Source organism: Anarrhichthys ocellatus, unplaced genomic scaffold (assembly GCF_004355925.1).
Source record: "Anarrhichthys ocellatus isolate YVR2014 unplaced genomic scaffold, GSC_Weel_1.0 scaffold7, whole genome shotgun sequence".
Lineage (NCBI taxonomy): Eukaryota > Metazoa > Chordata > Actinopteri > Perciformes > Anarhichadidae > Anarrhichthys > Anarrhichthys ocellatus.
In genome coordinates this window covers 954,483-974,522 of record NW_022280037.1, presented here as the reverse complement: position 1 = coordinate 974,522, position 20,040 = coordinate 954,483, and the positions used below count along the sequence as shown (strand labels likewise).

General features: G+C 44.8%; 1 protein-coding gene across 4 annotated transcripts in view; it reads right to left on the bottom strand.

Annotated features, from left to right (window-relative positions):
• Positions 1-20,040, bottom strand: part of tiam2a (TIAM Rac1 associated GEF 2a) — a 77,357-nt gene that overhangs the window by 3,209 nt on the left and 54,108 nt on the right. For all 4 annotated transcript variants that reach the window (XM_031847102.1, XM_031847105.1, XM_031847104.1 and 1 more), the window contains 10 exons: positions 9,117-9,350; positions 7,151-7,219; positions 6,068-6,193; positions 5,486-5,594; positions 2,932-3,111; positions 2,552-2,670; positions 1,857-1,965; positions 1,353-1,411; positions 1,140-1,242; positions 771-864 (listed from right to left, as the gene is read on the bottom strand). In XM_031847102.1, the coding sequence (XP_031702962.1) occupies positions 771-864; positions 1,140-1,242; positions 1,353-1,411; positions 1,857-1,965; positions 2,552-2,670; positions 2,932-3,111; positions 5,486-5,594; positions 6,068-6,193; positions 7,151-7,219; positions 9,117-9,350 (1,202 nt within the window). The remainder of the gene's footprint in view (positions 1-770; positions 865-1,139; positions 1,243-1,352; positions 1,412-1,856; positions 1,966-2,551; positions 2,671-2,931; positions 3,112-5,485; positions 5,595-6,067; positions 6,194-7,150; positions 7,220-9,116; positions 9,351-20,040) is intronic.

The following is a 20,040-nucleotide window of genomic DNA, read 5'->3' as shown; positions in this document are numbered from 1 at the left end:
TCTTTATGCTAAGCTAAGCGGCTGCTGGCCGTGGCTTCATATTTAACAGACAGATATGAGAATGGTATCAGCAAACAAGGGAAAGGGCATATTTTCGGAAATGTTGCACTTCTAAAAAAATGCTTCTGTCAAACTGTGAAACAGATTATTGATTAAATACGCTTGTTGTTCTTGAGCTCGATCAGCAAACACACATTTCAATAGTGGTTTACATTACCTTAATTGAATTTGCCTCCAAACAAAGTGGGTTAGCTAATCTGGCTGTGTAGAAAATAATCAGACATAAAGACCAACCCTTTTATACAACTGAATTATCCTTTAAACTAGAATTACCGCCTCACCGGTGTATGCCTTTGGCAACGGGTCATGTTGCAATTTACATCCATGTCTGTCCAAAATGTCCTCACTTCATCATTTTAATTGTAATAATTAGCATATAAATTATTGAGTTATGGCTCAAAATGGCCACCAAAATCTGCACAAAGTGGACATTTATGCCAAATATAAAGAAACTCCGACAAGGTGTTCCTGAAATATTGCGTTCATGAGGATGGGACGAACTTGAGTGGCCTTTGAACACCAAAATCGAATCAGTTCATCATTAAGTCCCGTTGGACCTGTGTGCCAAATTTAAAGAAATTCCCAATGGCCAACCCAAAAATAAAATACCCTAATTCTAGTATGTGTGATGGGTAAAAAAGGCTATAGAATCCATGAATGCAGAGCAGCATTAATCATCGCTGATTCCACCTGAAAGTTTAATCTCTGACCTGCTGCACAGCTGGAAGACTGTCTCTGGTCTACCTTCCACCTCGGACCTGGAGTGAATCAGCTCCCAGATGCAGCTGCTTTCTGTGCCTGTTCCTGGGAGAGAGGAAATAAAGGGGAGGCTTTTAATCACACAGTCCAAATATGGTTTACAGTTTCAGAATGAGATAAGGAGGGAGGGAGCCGATTATAAATGCCAGAAGAGGTGTGCGTGTGTGTGTGTGTGCGTGTGCGTGTGTGTGCGGGCAAGGAAAATGAGCTTAGGGGTTTTGTGTGGGGAAATATAAAGGGGGAGGGAGAACAAAAAGATTTAGTAGATGTACTTTGTGAGTGATTTAGTGGGATACTGTGGCAGTGTGCCAGCCTCTTACCTGCAGTATTTCCCAGTCTGACCTGCAGCGATGAAAGCGGTATGAGCCAACGGAACTTAAAGGGGTCTGAATCTCCGTGAGAGAGGGCCGAACGAGAGCTGGTCTGGTCATCACATAGAGAACGCCACATAGGGGAGAAGAGGAATAAAGGCTGAGTTTCACAACAAAGACACCATATGTGGCACGAGGGAGTAAATGAGAAACAATGCTTACCATCTTCTTCTTCAGCTTGTTGTTTTCCCTGTAGACCAATATCACCGCTTTCTTGAACACTGGTGAGAGAGAGAACACATCGGCGTCTTAGTTTTGACTGCGAATGCCTCTTGGGGAAAGCGACTGGAGGAGCGCAACACACAGAGGCATTTTAGATGCCAGCTTGAAGCCTTAAAGCACATATCAACGCTACAGCTCTGAGTATTGAGATTCACCTAAATATGTTTTGAGTGCTATTGCAGACACAATTCGGTGTGGCGCCGCAGAAAGCCCAATACACTTGGTCTGTACTGACTAAACTGCAAACATGGTCATCTATGCCCAAAGCCCTTGAGACAAAACGGTATGTGGAGTTTGATAGGAATACCAGTCAAATCGCTTCCAGTAACTTCCAGTAACCTTTGGAGTCTAGCAGGGTGGAAGTGGGTGGTAGGGAAAGAAGGAGAAATATTTTTCCCAGAATGCAACAGCAATAACAGCAAGGCAATAAGGGCGCACACTCACCAAACACGGTCATTTCGGGGTCTTTTCTCATGCGACCCAACGATGAACGCGGGTTGAGCCAGACCACTGAGGAATGCATGAGAAACTCTCCCATAGAAATCTCTGTGACCTGAGGGAGACACACAGGAGACTGCTTAAGAAAACAGCAGCGACAGAAGATTCCCAAGCCAGACTTTTGGGCTTTTTGAAGGAGCATACTGTTGTGCGATACATACTAAGTATCCACGTCTCTGAATGATGCTCCACAGACAACGCAGACAACACAAACCACCGTTTGTACACAATGTGAAAGCCGGTTTTCAAGCAAACCTTTCTATGTAATTTGTCTTTTTTGCTCGTTTTGAGAGCTGTTTAAATACGTTGAAAACATACAGTACCCTAGACAACATTATTTAGCATTCACTTTGGATATTTATACTGCAGTGATTTCCAACTAAATATTCCATAAATGTATAAATGTATTCGATCCCTAGAGGCGGTGCACAGAAGACAGAGTAAACAACATCGGTAGCTAAACAGCCCCACTCTGATGTAGTGATAGCTAACTGGGTTGAGGTAGTTTAAAACTGGTACACAAGTACTGTGTTTTTGTTGCAGGTGTCCTTGGAAATAAATGCACAACTGTCGTCAAGGGAACTTCAAATGCATTTGCTATGCTAGATGATTAGGAATCCGATTCTGAAATGTGCATCTACCTCTTTATCGTGGCCGCTCTGCTCAGCAACTAGCTGATCAAACACGGAGCCGTAATCCTCGTAGATCTTCTGCATCTCATTGATGTGGCTGGCCACCTTCTCCATGGCTTTCAGAGCCTCTGCAGGGACAACAACAGAATGGAGTGTTAACGGGGATCAATTCTGGACTGCATATGTAGATGCATTGCATTACAGTAGCAGGTTTGTATGTGCACTGTGCATGACAAAAAGGCCATCTCTTATGTGCACAAATCTGTCACTCGATGCTCGCAGGCATGATGGCATGATAACAGAGACACTGAAATGACAAGTGTGAATATGGCCTATATTTATAGCGTATATGTGTGTGTGTACATGCGTGTGTGTGTGTGTCTCCCTACGGGTAAGGTGGTAGTGCTCCTCGCTGTCCACGTCAGTGAGGGAGACCAGCTCCCTGAGCAGCAGGGGATACTTGAGGACCCTCTGCACCGGTTTAATCAGGTAGGACTCCAGGGTGGATGAGTGCTGCTTGGTGGGGTTCCTCGCAGCCAAGAATTCCTTGAAGGCCTGATCCGTCTTAGCTGAAAAACACATGCACACACGCATACTGAATTAATATGAGTCTTTAGTCTTGGTTTTTAGTGTTTGTGTTTCCTGATGCACTGATGGTCTCGTGCATGCATAGTGAGAGAGATGTGTAGCTGTACTATAAGCCATAGTTGATAGACTGATCTGAAATTGTCCCTGCGCAGGCCAGAGCAGAATCACGGTGCATTAAGCTGCCTCCAGCAGGGGGTAGTGTAGGCTTCACCGGCATGCCATGACCACGGCCGTAGTTGAATGTAAACATCTGCTCATGCATCCGTTATACTTAGTCCATCTCCTCTGAATGCCATAAGAAAATTTAAGACAAGCTTGTTTTCGCAAGGCGAAAGTAAAAAAATAAATAAATAAAAAGAATCTAGCAGAGCTGTGATGAGGTACTTAAATACTAAAGCTGTCTGTCTGGTGAGAATGATCGAGTTGGGACTCCTTAGTTTGCGGCGAAGCCAAAAGCATCGTGTGAAATGGCAGGTATAACACAGGATGACTGAGCCTTCTGTAAAAGGTGATGGCATTCTCCCCGAGCAGTATGCTTCCACGACGCTTACTGAGGGGGGCCATTAAAGTATTAATTATAGCACTCCCAGCCACAGACAGGCAGCTGCATCGACACCTCCCAGAGTAATTGGCAGGCAATTAACGAGTCGACAAATAAACAGAAACTAAGGCAACCCAGGGCTCTTGGCATGATGGGAAAGGGAGGGTGGGGGGGGGGTGATAATGGCAGAGACGGGCATATAATTACTTTAAGGGTTGACAAACTCCCACAGATTTCTTCTCTGTGTCCTTGGATCAGCTGGTTGTGACCACACTGAGCCAACTATATACTCTGGGTGCGGAATGTGCAACTATCACCCTTGTTAAGCTTCGCTATTCTTATCTGTACTGAGCGATTACTGCGCTACATGTTGTTCTAATATTAGCTTGTGCGTGACAACTATAATACAGTTCACCACACCGTATAAAGCGTTGGTTATATACACCCGTATGAATGGCTTAAGAAAAACAAAATGAAGACTTTGGAGTGGCCTAGTCAAAGTCCCGACCTGAATCCGATTGAGATGCTGTGGCATGACCTTAAAAAGGCGGTTCATGCTCGAAAACCCTCCAATGTGGCTGATTTACAACAATTCTGCAAAGATGAGTGGGCCAAAATTCCTCTACAGCGCTGTAAAAGACTCATTGCCAGTTATCGCAAAAGCTTGATTGCGGTTTGGATTTTTTTTCCCCTTAATAATAAAAACCTTCATTTAAAAACTGCATTTTGTGTTTACTTGTGTTATCTTTGTCTAATATTTAAATTTGTTTGATGATCTAAAACATTTAAGTGTGACAAACATGCAAAAAAATAAGAAATCAGGAAGGGGGCAAACACTTTTTCACACAACTGTATATATACATACACACATATACATATATATACATACACACACACACACAGTATATAAAAACTAATATAAAGTTTGATCTGCTATGTTACTATAGCCCAATGGTGGCATTAATGTATGAATTTAAATATTCAACGCCGCAGAAAGCTCTTTCATGCATCAGTTTTGCTTTGATAACCGTATTTACCACTCTTCATTCTCCTCTAGGTAACTCTGACCCATCAGGGACTATTTCTGAGTGTTTTTCTTCTGCTAATCCTATTAAATATCCATCCTGTTGCTTACTTCGAGGAATATCCCATGCAATTCGAGTAATGGGGCAGCACTGGGGGGCAATTTGCCCAGACCCCCCCCCCCCCCCCCCAATGTTGGCAACAAAGCCAATCTTCTTACATTTCTCTCTGCACTGGGCAGCATTCCCAAATAGTGGCAGAAAGGGCCGGCGTCGCAGCAGCAGGCATGAATCAACTTTAAAATATCTGCTCTCTCACATGCTGAGGGCAGAGCCAGGAATTATTAGGGCTCTGTTGTAAGGTTTTAACGGTCCACGTGGACAAGGTTAGCCAAACTATGTGTACTAATAAACGCTTGTATTTGTTTAAACTTCATCTGCCAGTAAAACAGCTTCGGGTGTTTAGAAACCGTGGATCACAAAACAAAAATTATGGATTTTGTGTGCGTGCCTGTGCATGACGATGGAGGTGGAACACACAGCGAACTGTACAGGGCATCACGCACCTCACTTTCATCCACTGTCTCATTTAGAATTTTACTTTCGTACATAATTGATTTGTTTCCCAAAAGACAAGGCCAAACCTTCAACAGCGAGTGCCGTGAGGTGTCTCTGACGCAACATAGGTGCAACGGAGCTGAATTTAGCAGGAGTGTGGGACACTTTGAATTAGTACATGTCTGCAGATGTCACGTTTCACGAATTCTTCACGCGTTTAGGTGTGTATTGTACCTCTCTCCAGGACCTTCTGGACCTTGATGTGGTTGGCACAGAAGCCGCTGTAGAGCTTGAAGTGGTCAGCGTAGTAGAGGAACGATCCCCCGAGAGAAAACAGCAGCTTCTGTTAACCGAGAGGGTGTGAGAGAGAAAAAGGCACGGGGATGAGTGTTGCACACAGATGGCGAGAGAGTGATGTTACACAAAGCCAAATGAGTACAGAGAAGAGGGGATGAAAGAGTGCGAACATGTGAAGTCATGACCGAAGCACTCTGTCCTCCCTCTCTCGGGAGACTAACCAAACGCCACCCTCTGTCCTCCCCCTCTCGCCTAACCTCTCGAGTTCACTAGCTTTCAGCGGCTCACAATCCAACCTGTGAACCTTCACTTCGATCAATAGACAGCACACCTTTTCATGTACAAGGCTATAAAATCACCCTCTCAAAGATCATACCTTTCTTTGGAATAGTGGATGAAACCACCTGGTATAAGAATAATGTTGTTCTGTATACTCATACTCATGAAATCCATACTGAAGCTTTGGACATGTAATCAATAAAGGTGATATGTCACTGTGTGTGTGTGTGTGTATCTCACCTTGAACTGTGAGGGGGTCTCCAGAGTGCTGAAGTCAGGCGAGGAGGCGATCCTCTCCTCCAAGGTCTGTAGAAAGACCCTCTGGAAGTCCAGCATCTCTGGCAGGCTGCCAAACAGACTCTCCATCTGAGGAGGAGAGTATGAGCAGTGGGATAATGGATAGAATGAGGTGAAGAAAGGAGAGGCAGTGTGGAATTGTGGGAAGGTGGATGACGGGAAATTGGCAGAGAAAAGAGTGGAAGGGGAAGAAGGGAGAGAGTGAAGGAATATGAGACGACAAGAAAAAAAAAAAAAAAAAAAGAGCCAAGATAGCTTGTAATTCATAACAGTCAGTGAGACAGGCACCCTGTAGTGTTGTAAAACCTCCAACCTGATGGCTCCATCCATGTCAAAGGCACTAAGGGACAAGCTATAGCCCTGCTAGAAATGCAGCGCACACACATGAACAAACTTCTACTGTCTAACACAGCCTCTCCGACACGCAATACCCGGGGTCAACACTTCCCTTCATTAAAATCCGTTTGGGGGCCAACATGCTCTTGTCCATTTTGTGTCTGGACACGTCCTGCTGTCCCATAATGGCCATTTAATTTGCCCCACTGCTCAGTGGCCTATCGACTAGTGTGTCTCGTGAGAGTCGTTTTTGAGGTCACACCTGACACTAAAGACAGGGATGGAAACTGCAATGCTGAGGTCATTACCATGCTGCAGCTACTGTCACATCTAAGGTGGAGAAAGAAGAACAAAAAGCTGTGTTGTGTGCATCTGAGGTGAATGCTTAAAGGATGGGTTTAATCTTAAACTAGCCTTTATTGGTGTGTCCCAGTGGGGCGCTGGAAGTTCAGGGTAAGGGGACGCTAATTTGTCCTCCAGCCAGTCACAGTGAGGGTAATGAGGGAGACATAGCCTAGCAGAGTCCATCGGCGTCACCTCTGGGTAATAAGCACTCAATGACTTCTAAGCCCTATATAGCCTCTACACCTCCCAGGACACGCCTCTGGACGTTATACACCTCGCATAATGTTTATCATACTTCACATACTATAACACACACACACACACACACACACACTCGCCACCTACCTCGTCCAGTGTGAGGAAGGTTTCATTCTGCAAGGGTTTCAGGTAGATCTCGAACAAACAGGCCAGGTCCTGTGCACAAAAAATGAGAGAGAAAGGTCAGAGACAAGGAATCAAACAGCAATAATTAACATTATCCCTTCATCTGTCTGTACGTTAAAATCCCTTTCATCATCAAATCAATACTTATTTCTCCCTTTATAACCTCCAGTTGTCTCCTTCCCACAGCTCCTCACCTCATTCCTTCCTCTATCTCCCTTCCTCTCCCCCACTACTTTAATGTCGCTGTAGCTTGTCTTGGTATCAGTGGAGATATTCTCATTAGGTTGATTTATGAGCTTCTTCCTCCTCCTCCTCCCCTCCCCAAACTACCTCAGTCGCAAGTGGTGCATGGATACAGGCGAGCAGGCCTGCATCAAGGCACTCTGGGAAGACAATCTTCTCACTCAATTACAAATCAACGGCAAGTTGAAGAGGACGGGTGTGCGGGGAAAAAGACTTAATGAAAAATGAGGAGATGAAGGACAAAGGGAAAAAATGCCAGACATGACAAGTGTCGTAGAGTCAAAAAGATCATGAATGTGGCTCTTTAATGTGCGTCAGGGAGGAAAAGGTCATATTGGAAAACATTGGGGCAGCAGAGTGATTGGGCAGGAAGAAGATAAATAAGGCTGGACAGGAGGAGGAGAGATGGAGGAGCTCTAACTGTGAAAGAAACGGCTTCTATTTCAGTTCTTCTTGTTTTTTATGTCCCATGTCACTTCAAACATAATATCTTATATTTAAAGGAAAAGCTCAGCATTTTGAGAAACACGGTTATTCACTTTTTTGCGGAGACTTAGATTGATGTCACCCGCATAGTCGCATGTCAAATACGTATCTGGAATCAGCAGCCAGTTCATTTAGCGTAGCATAAAGACTGGAAACTGAGGGAAACAGGTAGCCTAGCTCTGTCCAAATGATATAAAATCCATCTATAAGCACCATCACTAATTGGCTTGTTATAGCTTCCTTTTTTGCGTTTGCACAAAAAATAAAAGTGTTGTTTTACAGAATGTTATGGCCAAGACTATTTCTTGACTGGGGGCAGTAACTCCCTGTAGTCTCAACTGCTCCCGCTAAAATAAACATCACCCCACAAAAAAAACAACAACACAATTTCCGTTTTTGAACAGATTAAACAAAAGATAAAAGGTGTTAATTATTGAGCTTTCGAGATGCTGATCGGCAGATTTTTTGTTAACTTTTAACAAAACAGAGCAGGGTTAGCTGTTTCAGTCTTTATGCTAAGCTATCTGGCTGCTAGCTCCTGCCACATATTTATCATACTAATTTGAAAGTTAGATGATAAGATGATAAGATTCATAATATTCTCAACAAAAAAGGTAAAAAAAAAAAATTGTATTACCCAAAAAGTTGTATTCTTCCTTTAAGGACTTGGCAGCTTCCAGCGATAATGTTGTTTATATTTTGCATGATAGATTTGTCCAGTAAAAAGTAGTCCAGCCAAGAAAACTATTACCGCCTCACGGTCGTATGCCTCTGCCAACCAGTCGAGTTGCAATTTATAGCCACGTCTCTCCAAAATGACATCACTTCAACAATTTGTCAAATTAGATATCTGTGTGAATTTGTCATAATTCGCATATCAACTCTTGTGTTGTTGCCAAAAAATGTGACCTTTGACCACCAAAATCTAATCAGCTCATTCTTGAGTACAGGTGGACGTTTATGCCAAATTTGAAGAATTTCCCTCCAGGCAAATGGACCGGACAAACAGACGAACAATCCCAAAAGCACAATGCCTCTGGACACGGCTGGTGCGTGGGCATTAAAATTATGTCATTTTATAACTGAGGAGTAAAATAAATTGGACAGTGGAACAAATTTCAAATAGAGTTTGATCAAATATTCATGTTAGCTCATGAGAAATTCTAATACGACAGCAGTGAAAGCTGTGCGGGCTCACCTTGACATAGGACTTCTCTGTGTCCACCAGCTCCTGGATAACCTTGCGTAACCTCTCAGTGGCACTCATATGCCTGGGGCAAGGTCTGAGCAGGGTAGCCTCTCGCGTGGGACCCGACCCTAAACCCCCTCCCGGCCTCACTGGAGGTTCCTTGGTGTCATCCATCAAACCCCCAGAGCCCGAGCCCGTCCCGTCCTGGAATGCCTGGTAGAGAGTGCACACTGTGTCCACGCTCTGTAGGGGGCGACAGAGAGAGAGAGCGGGGTGTATTTAGGTTAGGCAGCCCGGGGATGATAACAGCCAGCAGGATAAACTAAGGATCCTACTTGTTATAAGAAACTGCATTGCATGCATGCACACGCATATCTGCACAGAACATGCTCTCAAGGATGTATACCTCTCCATTCAACTATTCACCATTAATGATTTCAACTCCATATAGTAGCTGTATATATTGCTGCACTGATCATGGCCACTGATTCTCCTGGGTGTACCAAGAGCGTTGTGGAGATTTAGTTATGCAGTCTATGCTAATTGGCTTAGCATCAAAGACTATACAGTGCATCTGAAGGACTTACTGGATATCCCAGCAGATAGCATTATATCACATTAGATTATTCTTCTAAACCCTAATGGATAGTTATGCAGATTTGTGTCACATTAATTCCAGAACATTTGACATGCCCGAAGATCCCAAGAGGTCTTGTATTAGTTTGTAATAGTTTGTATTGTGGAGTGGAGGAGGGGGGGTTAGAAGCGTCTCATTTTCTAAATTTAGCTGATAAAACCTTCATAAACAGTAGAGTCACCTCCGGCCTGGGTGGAACCCCAAGAGCCACTCAGCGTCATACCATTTACAGAGGCGTGTTCAACAGAGACAGCTAATCCGCATCGCTTTATTGGACTGTATTGCCTGGGGTATAGGGAAATTAACATCAGCCGTAGGCTCCACACTGCGAAGTCTTGCCTGTGGCGGGTAAGACTTTGTAGTCTGTGAGCAACTGTGGCAGAAAATGAACCATTATCAGCCTCTCTGTTCTATTCCCTGGGACATAAAATATAAGCAGAGGGGGAAAAAAAAACCCTCTCCCATCTCTCTATATTGCACCGTGCTTGCCACTGTATGGGGCATGCTTTTCAAGCACTACAGTAAATGTTCCCACACAATCAAAGTCCATCCTAATTTCTTACCTGACGAGCTACTCAAGCACTACTTCATCAACTGCACCACGCTTTGCTAGACTGTAGTGCGCAAGCCATCAATTGTGAGCAAAAATAGCCTCATGATGACCAGCCGTCCTTATTCCAACAAATGTCGAATTATAATGTGGGGCCAGTCACTACAATCAGCAGAGGCTGATAAGTGCCAGTAATAGCAGGTTCCAATCCGCTGCACTGCAACACGGCAACAATGGCCGGCAAAACAGCTGCTCAGCACTCTCCGCCTTCTTGTGCATGTGGGGCATCGCATGACACCCCCCCCCAATCCATCCACTCCCAGGGAGCCCACAGACAATCAAGGCTTCCATTAATAAGCCTGCAACTCATCAGCTCGCTCATAATAGCATGGTCACTCCAGAGACGGCCCTCCAACGCTGTCATAGAGAGAGACTGTGTGAGAGTGACAGACTAAGAAAGAGAGGGGAAAGAAAGAGAGACACAAGGGAAGGGGGGAAATGCCTCTCTATGTACATCTTGGCTAAGCCTCTTTCAAGTGATCCACCACCCACAGCAGCGCTCCACTCTGGAGCTCTTTGAATGTGGGATGAAATTTATGAGGGAACTTGATGTCTCCCTCTGTGCTGCTGGAGAGATGTTCTGATTGGAGAGCGTGCGACACACACACACACACACACACACACACACACACACACACACACACACACACACACCTCGCTCCATTAATGGTCAAAACGAGTCTACAGCCACACGGTGCTTTGAGTTAAATGCTGTTGATGTTTAGCATGTTAGCATTTGTCAATTAGCACTAAACGCAAAGGACAGCTGAGGCTGATGGCGATGGCCTTCATTTTGCAGGTATTTAATCATAAACCAAAGAATTGGACAAATTTAAATTTTGGACTGATTCATCAGGAGGGGGCCATGAATGTTTGTACAAAATGATATGCAATTGTTGCAATAACTCAGGTAGTGGACCAACCAACATTGCCATTCTGCTCGCAAGGCCAAAAAGGCCTTATTAAGCTTATAACTGAGTCGAAGATGTATTTCTATTATATTTAGTATAAAAGTGATACTCTGTCTCATTGGAGTACATAATGTCTTTTTGCCAACAATCATTTACTTCAAAGTCTGACCTAATGGGAAACACTGTTTTTGCAAACATTTATTCTGTTGATGTCCAACCTCATGAATTCCTTTCCATTCGGAAGGAATCCATAAGGAATCCGAGAATGGCAGCCATGTAACTGGAGCTGCTGACACACACTAGTCCATTAAGGATGGTGAAATAATTCAGACACTGATGATGCTGCCACAGACAGCGGCAGTCAGCCTCCCTTCACTGATACACACTCGGTGGGTGGCGGGTAGACAGGAGAGATTGCTTGAGGGCAACACAGAGGTTAAGGATATCAGGGCAACATATTCATCAGACAGCCCACTGGTGGCTCCAGACGGGGAGAGATAACCGCCATATATGCTGTTTATTTCGGCTGCAGACGCCCAGAGGAAAGGGGAGGCCCACGCAACGCCACTCAAGTGCTGAGTTTATTCTCATCACACCCTCACGTTGGTGGGATATGGGCTCATGTTTGTCTCATGCGCACACGAATGAGATGATGGAGGAGCCACAGAGCTTAATTCGACTGTTCGCACACATGGAAACCCAGTTCTACCTCTCACACAGCTTCCTAAATAGGTACGGTTTTCATCAACACTAAATGGCAGACACCTGCATTGGAGCGTGACAAGAAGAGGTGGGGGGGGGGTGCAATTGCCTCATAATAATCCCACCAACACAGCCTGACAGCTAGCCCAAATAACCAATTAAGAGCCAAGGACAGGAGTCGGTGGAGGTGGGAGAAAAGCCCGGCAGCGCCAGGAAAGACGAGTGGATCTGACAGCACTGCTGCGAATTCCCATTCAGGTTTTCTCTCCGACAGCTGACAGCTCTGGATTTTGTTTTCATCTCTTCTCGCCATGTATGCCCTTAAGTCAATTTCGAAAAAGAGGTCTTTTTCAACCTTTGCAGGTAAAAATAAATACAATAAAGTGAAGTGAGAGGCTGCCGAGTCGATTTGTCTCCGTCTACTCGGTTTGCTTCTGATGGTGTCCAGCAGTCAGAAGTGATTTTCAGTGAACAGACACATATACATGATGTCCACTTGCTGCCTTGATGTCAAAGCAAAAGGGTTTCATCACATCCCTTCATATCAAGTGCCATTCTTTATTTATATAAATCCACTCAGTTTCATTCCAAACTGGTCAAAGAAACGACCATGAAATAGAAGCTTAATCTATACTGCCGTCACCTCGTAATGAAAAGAAACCGCATCTATATCTATATCAATCCACTCACTTTCAGGAGCAGTGACACTTAAAAGCACAGTTGAGTACCGACTACTTTCTGTCATCTTTTTTCATGAGGCCCCTTCAAAAACATTACAGTAGAGATATTGTTAACCCCTCGCTCTCCCGATCCTATGCTCACCATGAAGAGCAGTCTGTAGAGCAGCCTCCACGCTGCTGTGGCCTGCCGCTGGGTTCTCCGGGCCAGCGAGCAGCCCTTCCTACTTAGCCTGCCTCCCCTGGATGCTGGCATGACGGCCCCCCAGAGGTGGTGTGCGGTTAGAAAACGTGACCGAACCGGAGAAAATATCCGTGACAGAATCTCAATAGTTGGCTTGATTCTCCTTGGATATCTTTATCTCCGTCCACCTCTGATTCTGGTTGGTCAATCCCCCTCTTCAACTTTTCTCCTCCTCCTATCCTGCTCTCTAATTAAGTGTCCACTGCTGCCTGCCTCCCCGCTAGGCCCGGGTCAGAAGCCTCAGCATTGAGTACACCTATCCCTCTGAGACGGAGTGGGCTTTGATGGGGATGGAGCCATTGATCCTGCGCCTGTGAGCGTTCTGTCAGCGTAAGCAGAGAAAAAGTGCTCGCTGCCAGCTTGTTTTGCATATCAATCACTAGCGGACAGTCTGGCCGCTTGGCTTGTGCAAATAGAGGGGAATTCTTCCCCTAGCAACTGTGTCCTCTCTCACTGTCTCTCTCTTTTCATCAGCGCTGGTCTTCCGACATCTCTACTTTCACATCCTGCTTCCCTCTTTCCATTTGCCTCCAGATATCCCCATTCCTCTTTCCCCTTCCTCTGGTTCCTCCCCTCCTTTTCGGCTCCAATGCGACCTCGGTGTAACTTCCAGAGAGCTGAATGGAGAGGCCCGGGGGCTGTATCAGAGCCCAGCCTCTCAATAGCATCAGTACAATGCAGACTGTTCTGGCTTGTTACCTCCACACACAGAGGAATGGCTGACACAAAAATGTGCGGCTCTGACCCAGTGGGGGGTAACGGGGCAGGAATGTTAACTATGGCCTCATACTAGAATAAAACGTGACATGTATAGAACATCGCAGAGGGTACTTTCTTACTTACTCAACTTGTTTTCCAAGCTGGCTTTATTATGCCCACATTTTCAGACTAAGGTATGGTATCCTGTAAGAAGACAATGCAGTGTCAAGGTTCCTTTACTTAAGTTCAGCAAGCTAACAGTCTGGATTTTTATTTATTTTTTAAATACTAGGCATTTTATGCTTTTATCGGAGAGACACTGAAGTAAGAGGACAGGAAACAAGGGGTGAGGGAGAATGAGAGTGACATGCAACAACGGTCACCAGTTGCGGTTCATGATTGGTGCCTTAATCCCCAAGCCACGCGCCAGGGCGCCCCTCAGTGAGGATTTCTTGCTTTCAAACAAACAAAATACAATTGTACAATATTTTGTCCGACCACAATTAAAGGTAACTGTTTTTATGGCTTAATGGTAAATGGACTTGTATCGCGCTTTTCTAGTCTTCTGAACACTCAAATGCAACAATGGTTCCCAGTTCCCAAGTGGTCCAAACTAAATAGGTCGTACGATGTTTTGTTCAACCACATCTAAAAGGCACACATATAAAACCGTTTTTATAGTTAAATCGTGATGGTAAATAGACTTGGACTTGTATAGTGCTTTTGTAGTCTTCCGACCACTCAAGGCGCTTTATCGCTATATGTAATCATTCACCCATTCACACCCGTTCACACACTGATGGCACCATGCAGGGTGTCACCTGCCCATCAGGACTTGACCAGCCTGCAGGAGCAATTTGAGGTTAATTATCTTAACCAAGGATCAAACTGCCGACCCTCTGATGAAAGGACGACCCTGCTCTTCCACTGAGCCAAACATTCTGTCTTCATCATCTCTGTTGTATATCGACGTGACAAATGGGTAATGGAGCACACTTTGGGACAGTCTCCTCTCAAAGGCATTTAGGGTGTTGCACTTGATTTTTCACGTGAAAAGTGAGTATGTGAAGAATCTACAAAAGAGAAGTTCCAATCCCACCTAATTACAAGTCCACACAAAAGGCCAGTCAGCGTGTAAAGAGGGCACGATGGCGGTTCCAGCCACTGTTCAACAACCCAACAAGCACTTAGTTTGAAGCATACCGAGGCATTTATGCTCATAATCCTCACTGTTGGCTGTAATCACGGACAAACACCATGCAGGAGTTTAGCCCCCCTTTATGGCACATGTAAACACTAAATATTATTCTCATCTCATTTGTGTCATATTCATATACTTGTTTTGTCCAAATGTTGGGTGTAAACACTCGCATAAAAAAACACAGCTCAGCTCTGTCAGACTGGGAAGTTGCAAGATAAACACTAAACACTGTCTCCATCTCCCTTTAACGCTCCAATGCATTCATTATGAGCATGGCTCAGTCCGCTTTGCAGATGAAAAGTGATGTCTTCACCAACAGAGAGGCCCAATCTTAGCCAAAATACACACAAATAAACAAATGTGGGGAGGGAGAGGATGAAAAGAAAAAGAGGGGATGAAATACAGGTGTGTCCCTGGGGCTAGCTTTGCCCATCCCTCACAAGAAACAGCCTTGTTGTGACACTATGAGAGAGCGAGAGAGAGAGAGGCCCGGTGTCTGGTAGGCAGGCCAGTGATTCATATGCCATGTTAGCGGGCTATAGTGCCATGATGCCATCTTCTTTTCAAAGCTCAATAAAAGGAGACGCACGATCATAAATCAAACAGAGCAGAGGGGAGGGGAAGATGATGAGAGGGAGGGCTGGTCCCGTCGCGCTCCACTCAAGCCCATTTTACGCCTTTTATTATTCATCCTAAACAAATATTATTCCACCGAGTCTCGGAGGACTTTGGGAGAAGACTGTATTTTAATAATGAAGCCAGCTTTAGATTAAAGCACCCATTCTAACCGAGTCCCCGAGGCAATTCAGACCCACTCCGCTGCATGACTGCCAGTACAAAAGGCAAAGTAACGTTAGCACTATATACGCTATTCTTACTCCACCAAGACGCCTAAAACTAAGCGAAAGGTTAAGTGGAAATGCTTGTTGCCAACGATAAACATGGTTTGATCACAAACAAGTCTGCAGAATAACTAATGGCGATGCCTGTGCTGCCCCCATTTCCCTTTCTGACCTGGAAAAAGATCAATCTGGGTGATTCAGAAGCAACCAAAGTACCCTGAACTATTCACACCATACAACTGCCAAAGATGACATGATGCTAACAGATAATAGACCCACAAGGCACACGAGGTGACAGTTTGAGAGGGAATACATGAATAAAGACTTTAATTGCTAGCCAGACCAATACAATTAATTCTATTACAGCCATTAGAGCAGAGATAAAACCATGGACAGCAATAAAGGCAGAGCAAAAGGTAACACCATGACCTTTTGACTTATACCCCCAACTGCGTACACTACAAATCTTACAAGTGAACAGTTGAATTAAAGATCACCAGGATAGGGCTGAGTAGAGGGGGGACAAACCGGTAGGAAACATAACTAGACACATGACACTTTTTCTAAATGTCTGAGTAACAATTACAAAACTAACATTCTAATGTCTAGCAGGCAATGTTTGCCATATTCAACATCATAGTTAAGTCTGTTAGGGTGCTAACATTTGCTATGGGGCACTAAACACGAAATCCAGCTGGGGTTGATGGAAATTTCATTAGTTTAGCAGAGACCAAGGTAATGGACAAATTAAAATGAAGACCCAATATTCAGGGGAACATCAAAGTGACTATGGATTCATCCTCTGGGCACAGTAGGTATCTGTACCAAGTATTACGGCAATTCATGGAGATTTTTGGGTCTAGATCGACCGACCAACCGACACTGCCATCCCAAGAGCCAAACCACTAGCATGGATAAAAATGCATTAAATCCACATAGATTGCACGTGCTACCGTAAATGCATACTGTAATTTATGAGCTCTTTAAAAATGAAAGCTGAAATGCTAATAAAATGCAAATAAAAGGCAAATGAATTCTCCAAAATGTAAAACTACTCCAGAGTCGCATCGGTTTGAGATATTTTTGGCAAATGCACAAAGAAGGTTGTGGGAGTTGTGTGTGAAAGTCTGCAGCTCAAGTGTGAAGACTCGTAGTATCAGCTGCCTCAGTTAAAACCTCCCACGAGCAAGAAGCACATCAGCCGACATTTACCGCTTGTTTGTCCCCTTTGACATCTCTCTCGCAGGACAGGCAGGCAGCCATTTCCCGACCCAGGCAGGCCATCTTGTCTTTGAGGAACCTTCCCAAACTGATCAGCACAGAGCCCAGGAACAGGTCCTTCTCCTCTGCCTCGCAGCCGGATGGCCAGAACCAGCACATGGCCAGGAGGGAGCACAGGGCCTGGACAGGCGACTGGTCCCGCATAAAGAGCTCGATTAAGGTGGCGAGGTAGAGGCACGGCCGAGGATCTTCATCGCTCACCGCTGGGGCTACAATTGGTATGACCGCTGCACCCCCGGTGCGGTCATTTCAGCCAGATCTGGGTCATGTTGGATCTGGGTCCTTATTGGTCCCTCTGTCACTCCCTCTTTTTTAGGTTTTTATCTCCAGCTCTGTCTTTCCAACTTGTTTACTGTGGAGCGGACTGACGAGAGCGGGCTAGCATTAACTGCGCTGACAGCTATAAGCCCAGATTATTAGCCTGCTCACGGCCAGATGGCATCTGATGGGCTTAGTCACAACACGCACACACACACACATCTCCCTAATATACCCCTCAAACTCCCATCCCACAGACAGACATGCACACCAGTTGGGGAAAGTAGATTCTCTTAAATTTGGGAAGGGGATGGTAGGGGGGGGGGGGGGTAGGGGATGTAGCTCCAAGGAAGACGGGATCATGTTTGAAGAAGATGATATAACCTAATATCTGTAGGCATCCACCATATTCTTTTGAAGTCTAGGAGCCATGATAAGAGAGGAGAATCAAAAACGGAATAATTCAACTTTCTGTTAGTCACACATTTTGAAAAAAGTGTTAAAACACCTCTCAGACTCCTCTCGCCCACAAGTGAAAGAGGTGAAAAAGGACGATTGAGACCAGAAAGAAAGAGGAGATAATAGAAACAGCCTAAATGTTGCAGTCTACTAATGCCTTCCTCTAATTCAGAGAAGAAGCATAATAACAGCACTACTTGAATCAGGCGAATCAAGCCAAATCTCTCTTAGTGACAGCCAGACAGGGAATGGCTCCAGGAATGGCTCTCTTCATAAGTCCATTTAAATGCTCTTACTGAAACATTTAGTCTGGACAGAAGCAAAGAGGCTTAATACGTCTGTGCACTGTTTAACCTTCAGGTAAACGCAAGACATGACTGGCTACTTCACAATGTGGAAAAGATGTCGCTGCAATTTATAAAGTGATATAAAAGAATATCATGGCTTTTACAACATAATGGAATTTGACATTAAAGTAACACGGCAGTAGTGATGATGATATACACTGATATACGTAAATATTTAAACCGTCCAAAACCCAAAGGTCTTCTCTTCACTATCGTGTAAGACTAAGAAAAACAGCAAATATTCACATTTCAGAAGCTGGAACCACTGATATTTGGGCATTTTTGCGATAATTACGATAATTCAATAATCAAATAAAATGTTCAATTGATCAACCGACTAATCATTTTAGTGTCACGGGCCTTTAACTCATCCTGGTACGTTTCTGTTTGTGTGCATGGATACATGTGTGGACTGGTGCCATGTGGTGAAACCAGACCGTGCCAGATTACTCCCCATGTCCTTCCATCTGTCTACTGGGATCGCCCCGGTATGCTGTGGATGAGTGTGATGTGATGATGACCTTCCAGGCAACAAATCCCCATCAAGCCTCAATTAAAGCCTTTCAGTTGCTAAACTAGTTGAGATTAAGTGAAGCACAAACAAAATGGATGCAGCTATTCTGATTTTGCCTCGATGCATCCTTATGCCTGCGTAACTTCACTGCACCGGCGCAACAGCATGTTAAATCAATTCAATTTCACGGACCTCGCGGGAGTTTTCCGGGACCAATTTCAGTTGACGTCCGCAATCGATTAAGCTCATAATGATACCACAACACTGCTTTAAACCAATTGCTATGGCGCTCTTTAGCTAAATGTAACATTAAGTAACTCACAGCCACCGGAATCACAATCAGTACCTCGATCAATTGGTAAACAACTTTGAAGACTGTGGCTAGTAAGCGTCTCAAAAACACACACAAACACACGGAGCTCTCATGTGTAATAACTGCAAATTGGAATGCAACGGACCAATTAATCAAAAGGTAGTCCGTGTGGTGTGAAGGCAGATTACAAGGTGTGAGAAGAGGCTTGAAATGAGTCCTTCCTTTCCATCCGTCTTTATTGACTTTCAGAACGGCGTGTGCACGCATGTGTGCGCCTATATGCTGATACATGGCTGATTTTCTACCCTGCGACTCTGTGATTTCTTTCTCCCGGCCTCAGAGAGCAAACTGATGGCCGCGCCGCGATTAAATTCTGCACTTTGTAACAGAAAAAATCTGATTTACCAGCAATATCTCACCCTGGTTATTTTCTTTTTTGTATCGCCTTCACAGTGGCTGACTCTCCCTGGTGGAGGCAGAGAGCTTTTCCTCCTTCTGTGCCTCAAATAAGCACATATGCAGTGACATAAGCAGACACATTCATAAACCTATCTCCCTCCCTCCCTCACACACACACACACCTATCTCCCATTCATTCCTCATTAAAAGACAAACGGTGGGGAGCCGAGCAGCAGCAGCAGCAGCAGCAGTGGTGCAGTGCAGATCCCAGCGCAGTGGGACTGACTCATGTCGCTGGGCAAACAAAAAGAGACGAATGGAGCCACAGTAGAGAGAGGCGCAGAGGGCGAGTTCATCTCCCTAATCCACCTCCTGGCTGACCTCGAGTCAAACACTGCTCGGCATCTTCTGACACAGGCAATTAGAATAAAGCAGCAACGGCAGCTGAAGCAATTAGAGATCGTTTCTGGATATTTGGCCTGGATTGATGAAATAAACACGACGACATGACTGCCGATTCCCCTTTTCATTTAGGCCACGTTACATAACGAGCAGGTTGGTAAAAGTGTGCCAAACATGCTGTCAACAGTGTTGACAGCAACCACGTAGCTTAAAAAGGACACAAAATATTAGCCGAGTGATGCCAGAGAAGGGGAATATGCATGAACGTGGACACACACACACACACACACACACACATCTGCTCTCAAGCTTCCAGCCATGTCTACATCATTAACACGCGGCTCTTTGTGATGACCACACACACTCATTACTGCTCTCGATAAACACCGGCACACACACACACACACACACACACACACACACACACACACACACAC